This window comes from Stenella coeruleoalba, assembly GCF_951394435.1.
Source record: "Stenella coeruleoalba genome assembly, chromosome: 6".
NCBI classification, from domain to species: domain Eukaryota; kingdom Metazoa; phylum Chordata; class Mammalia; order Artiodactyla; family Delphinidae; genus Stenella; species Stenella coeruleoalba.
The window spans coordinates 35,176,388-35,182,387 of NC_137151.1; the positions used below are offsets into that span (position 1 = coordinate 35,176,388).

Genomic DNA, 6,000 nt, shown 5'->3' on the forward strand with positions numbered 1-6,000 from the left:
GCTCCTTCCCCTCTGGTAACCACTACTCTGCTCTTTATCTATGTGTTTGTTGTTTGGTTTAGTTTGTTCATTTATTTATTTACTTACTTTTACATTCCAAATATGAGTGAAATCATACAGTATTTGTCTTTCTCTGTCTGACTTATTTCACTTAGCATTATACCCTTAAGGTCCATCCATGTTGTTGCGAATGGCAAGATTTCATCTTTTTTTTTATGGCTGAGTAGTACCCATTAAATATATAGACCACATCTTCTATATCTATTAATCTGTTGATAGGCACCTAGGTTGTTTTCATATTTTGGCTATTGTAAATCATGCTGCAGTGAACATAAGGGTGCACATATATTTTCAAATTAGCAAAAGCCTTCTAACTGGCAATCCCCTGACCCCCTAATTCAGTCTACATTGGAGTCAAAGAGATAATTTCAAAATGCAAATCTCCTGAACACTTCAATGACTTATAAAGCCAAATACAGCCTGTGTTGAACTGCCTGTGCCTAAGTGGACATGGTATTTTTGCTTGCCTGCCATAGTATGTAAGTCAGCTAGCCACATGGGGGAATTCTCTGCCAGGCCTGGACAGTCACAGTACCTCGTTCCCCAGGACACACTGACTCATCCAGAGAAGGGCATGTTACTCAAACTGAGCTAATCAAAGTCCTTCTCTGGTACTTAATATACAGATAATGGGAATGAACCTGTCTTCCCTGGGGTCGCTGAGCTGAGATGGTGTAAGCCCAGGGCTGCAGCCACCATCTTTCCTACTACCTGAATTTGCAGGATGAGAGAATGAGGTCAACAGCCTAATGGATGCAAAGCCAAGAAGTAGACAGAAAGCCCCACAGATAATGCTCAAACCTCTAAATCCTATCATGCCTTATGCCATCTCACACTTTGTTTCCTACAGGTATGTGAACCAATAAATTCCCCTTCTGGCTATCGGTGAACCCCAACAATTATGCCCCCCAATGCTAATAACGAAGTACTACATCTATCTAGCATCCCCCAAACAGGAAAACTGTGAAAAACTACGATGTGAAGATAGTGATACAAGGCAATCATGATCCCAAAATGATCCAGAAATTATTCTATTATTGTTCTAAATATGCAATAATTTGAATATTAAAGAAAAAGATATAAGTATTAATTTTAAATATTTTAATAGAAATGATACTACAACATCATGAATGATAAAAGACCACTATTCTCAAGGGTTATGGTGCCTAATTGTAACCAAATTTGTCAGTATGACATGTAGTAAATCCTAGTTACTATAATACTAAAAATACCTTTGTGGGGGATATTATAATGAAATCAAATTATAAATATATTTTACCTACTTTGTCTAAATGTATTTATAATTTGTCTCTTGAAGTAAAGATGTAGCTTAGAGAGACCCTGATTTACAGGAGAATACCATAGATTTCATCACCAAAAGCAAAGAGAGTGAATGAGAAATTTTGAAGCATTAGGCATCACAAGAGGATTTCTGCAAAACTCTGTCCATGGACCTTATGAGTTAAGCCAACTTCCATGTCTGCTGTGTAAACTCAGACAAAACCAAGTGTGAAAGAGAAAAGACAGACAAAGCAATTTTAAAAGACAGATCTGAAAATGCCAAGATTGAAAAAGCAAACGACTTACTAGGCAATCAAAACTCAAAACCAAACAAAACAGAAAAACATAAGTCTAAAAGAATAGACTTATAAATAAGTGGCATGATTATGGTAATTTTAATAGTACTTTGGAAAAGAAAGAGTAATGGCCCTTCTTTCATGTGTCATTCCAATTAATTAGCATAGGGGTTCTCAATCTTTAACATATCCACACATACCTGAGGCGCATGTCACACTCCCACCAGTATGACTGGCGGAGGCAAAGATCAGTGACAGTAGGGTTTCAGTTTGAAAAACTACTACCTCCTCCATGGTTAAGTCACTGGTATTAGAATGAAAGAATGTGGAGACATGGAAGCAGACAGGAAAGAAAACTTTATGTTGAACAATGTATTATGATTTTAACAGAGGTAAAACTAAGCACAGAATTTTACTGTTAGTTAATGTAATCAGATTACGTAGGTAGTTTATCCTCCTTTTGGTGGGGAGAGCTTGTAACTGGAAGACTCTAAGTAGTCTGGATTTGCTAGCTAAATAGGAATAGTAATCATGGCAAAGGGTGACTGGGGCTTATGTAAGAGACAAATTCCAATAAGATTTTTTTGCATTAGAGATCAAGGAAGTCCAGTTCAGGAAGACAGTTAAGCCGAAAAAGAGTCTCATATGACCCCTCCTGCTTGTTCTGGCAGGGGTAGTCCTCTCCTATACTATATTGCTTGTATCCCATTTTATACTCAATTACTTTACTTCACTATCTTTATCTTTCGAAATGGTTTATTCTTAGCAACCTATTTTGCCCTTTCACTGCACACTTTTCCAACAAAGTTGGGAAGGAAAAGTGGTTTTGTGATCACGCAATAAATTAAATCCAAAAATAACAATTAAATTTGACTTGGGGTATATTATTTTCAAAGCATCAAATTCACAGGCAGGCATCTAAATTAGAAGTACTTAGTGCTTCCAATGGGCCAGAGCTTAGAGGTCTGCAGTTGTACCAAAGTTTGAAAGACATAATTTGGGGTGTCTAACAAAAGAAAAATGATCGTTAAATAGTTGAGTAGGATAACTTTGTTGAAATCGCATATATAAAATAGAAACAAAAGGAAGACAAATGTTTACAAATAGAAAACCTACAGGTCTGAGAGAAACAATTAACAAGTCAATTTCAAAGAAATATAATAAAGTCAAGGAGGAAAGTAAAGGAGGTAGCTTCACAAAGCGTGCAAAAAAGGTTGCATATGATGAAGGCAGCTACTATCTATCTTTTATCTCCTAGGCCAGAGTCAAATCTTTTACATGACTACCTAGGAATACCTTTGTAATATAATTTACCATTTAAAATATACTAAAAATAAATAAATAAAATAAAATAAAATATACTGATTTAACATATTTTCTTCCTTATCGAGATTAGGGACCCTAAATTGACAATGTCTGTGCAGGGTTATGGCATATGCTTGGCATTTAAGCTTTTCAGAACTATGCCTTCAGTTATGTCAACCTTACTTAAAACTTCATAAAGAACTTTCCTGGAATTAAAAAGAAAAAAAAACTTTTTTTAATCACGTAACTACTAACCTGGTTTTTCTTGTGATTGTATCATTGAAGATACTCCATATCTTTCTTTTGCATAATCCTACAAAAAACATTTTTACATTATGACTTTTTATTTAAACACTAATAGCATAGTAAACACAGAAATACAAATAACAGAAATAGATGAATTCATTTAAACTTTCAGGACCATTTTATCAATTCAGAGTAGTAGTTTTAAAGTGTGGAAATCTGTCATATCATTTACATATGCACTCCACAGACCCAGCTTCTGGTTAATTTGTTTTGGAGATCACCACTCCTGGATCGATATACCATACAAAATAGCACTCTCAAATAAAATTTACACACATGTACAACACATCTTAACTACTTTCTTCAAAAAGGAGATTATAAACTACTTCAAAGCAGAGTTATAAATTTCCTCTGTGAAGGGAGAAGGATGAGGTACCACAGTTTTATTAACTTCCTATTACAGGAAGAGATGTTCAAAGAGAACAAACATTTAGGGGTAGGCTTTCTGAGTACCAGATGTCCAGTTTTTAGAAATCAGAGATGCTGGATATAAGCTAACTACAACTTTCCTTTTGTAAAACATCATCAAAAAAATTCACCAGCTTCCTGTTTCTAAAAACCATCTTCATGATTTCAGGTTTAAGTGGTTCAACACTGACAGTATGACACCAAAATTCTTGTTACAGATTTTAAGTCAGGAACAGGAGAAAGGAGACCTAGAGTCCAGATTGTTGTTAACAAACTATACTTATTAAATTGGTAAGTGGCCTTTTATTTTAATCTTACTTTATCTAGAAAATGATCTCTTAAGATCCTTCTAGCTATAAAGTTATATAACTCTGCCACAATGTCTACCTTATACATAGACCTACACTATCTGCAAAGGTGGTTTATATAACTAATCAGATCAAGAATACACAAAAATGGTTTCCTTAAAATTTACAAGGTAACTTAGGATGTGGATGAAACAATTAGTTTCTGTCACTACAGCTATTTGTTGGAATCCTCTCCTTTAGATTTGGAAGATATTAGATTTTGTGTTTATACCAAAACAAACCAGACAACATGTTAAGGTGTTTAATGAAGTTTTTTCATTTTTTTGCGAAATAAAAAAAATACACCTTAAAGACGAAGATAACTCCAGCCCTAACAGAAAGATACAGTCACACAATGTAGCAGGAGGGCAGCATAAATAGGTTACAGCAGGTGAACAGAAAAAAGGGGGTCGCTTATTAGTACTGTTCATATTTCAGCATCCCTTATTCCATCTAATGTTCTTAAAATGGCCTTACGCAGTTTATCACAAATTCATATTTCCTCAAAAGAAAAATAAGGAGCCAGGTAGGGATCCCAATTTCACTAAGAGCACACATAACTTGTAGAATGGTTTCAAACTTTCACTTCCGAAAAGCACTGAAGGACCGCAGGGTATTATGAATTACATAGATGATTTTGGGTCACATCATCTCAAAGACTTCAAACGCATTCTCTGCAAACTTCCCTACCTACCTTACTTGGGTTACTTAGGGGAAGAAAGAAAATAAAAATGACAAGTGTTCTTTAAAGCTGTCACATGGAAAATGGTCATTAAAACATGCTGGCAGATCGTTTTACGAAGTACTGTCATTACTTGAAAAACATTAGCAACACGAGGGCAGAGCAAAAATCGATTACTAGTGGACATTAAAAATTTCCGGGGAAGAGATGGATTACTCGAAGGACGTGCCTAACTCAGGGAGGTTAAATGTCACCCCGCCGCTCCTACTTCCGGGGCAGTTGGTACTTTACGGCGCCCCCCCCGCCATCCCCCAGTCCCGGGACACGCTTCCTGCAGGCCAGGTCTCCCAGGGGCCCCAGTGAGAAATGCGATCCGGAGTGGGTCTGGCCACGCTGCTCGGACAAGGGCCCTGGAGGCCCGGTGAGGGCTCTGGGCGCCCGGATCCCAGGCTCGCGGCCTGCACGCAAAGTGCTGACAGGGATCCAGAGGCTAGGGCCCCGCTCACCATACTCCCTCCCTCAGCGCGGTCTGGCCCAGGGGTCTGTCCTCCCAGGCCCAAGGAAGGAGGAAACCCACTTCCGCCGCGTCCATGATCTCCCGCGGCTTCTCCTGACTCTTGCGGCAGGCGCTGGCGCTGGGCATCTGGGCAACTGGACTACGCAGCGAACGCCGCCCTCCCTCGCAGGCTTCCGTAGAGCAGGCCAAAGGGGATTCTCCCTCCCGCAGAGTCAGAACCCTCCCTGCCCTCCCGTTTCGGCACACGCACTCGGAATCCTTGTGGAGGGTCGGCTCCGGAAAGATCGCGAGAACCGCAGTTCTCTCGAGATCCCGGAGTGCTGTAAAGCGGACGGCTGCGCGCCGACGTCTCTCTTCTTTCCCCGCCCCATACGGGTGATTGCCTGGAGTTAAGAGGGAATCCCCGGGAATTATAGTCTCGCGGGATTGACTCTGAGGCAACGGGTCCCACGGTACCAGGAGGCGCGCCCTTGTAAGCCTTCACTTTTCAGCCCTGTCATACCTGCGAAGTCTACTGTGTTGTCTTTCAGCCCTATTATTTACTTCTCCGTGCTTTAAGAGCGGCTTGTTCACTAAAACATCCACCCATGCTCAGAACTCGACTTTTCCTCCCTTGAACTTCTCCGCCTTCAAGACTCCCCAGTGACAGTGTAGCTGCCTGGACTCATGGCAGACCTCGTCGCAAAAAGCTGCTATGTACTGGGACACAGGAGTGCTGAGTTATAGGCAGTTGGCTTGCTAAGGTAGGTTTGGGTACTGGTACCCAAGTGATAGGTGTAAACACAATGGCGGAAACCC

General features: G+C 39.8%; 1 protein-coding gene across 1 annotated transcript in view; it reads right to left on the reverse strand.

Annotated features, from left to right (window-relative positions):
- The window catches only part of DARS1 (aspartyl-tRNA synthetase 1), a 67,295-nt gene extending 61,829 nt beyond the window's left edge, over positions 1-5,466 (reverse strand). Inside the window, exons 1-2 of the mRNA XM_079925346.1 lie at positions 5,263-5,466; positions 3,198-3,255 (exon numbers count right to left, since the gene is read on the reverse strand). Of these exons, the coding sequence (XP_079781472.1) occupies positions 3,198-3,255; positions 5,263-5,328 (124 nt within the window). The 5' untranslated portion in view covers positions 5,329-5,466. The remainder of the gene's footprint in view (positions 1-3,197; positions 3,256-5,262) is intronic.
- Between the last annotated feature and the right edge of the window lie 534 nt (positions 5,467-6,000).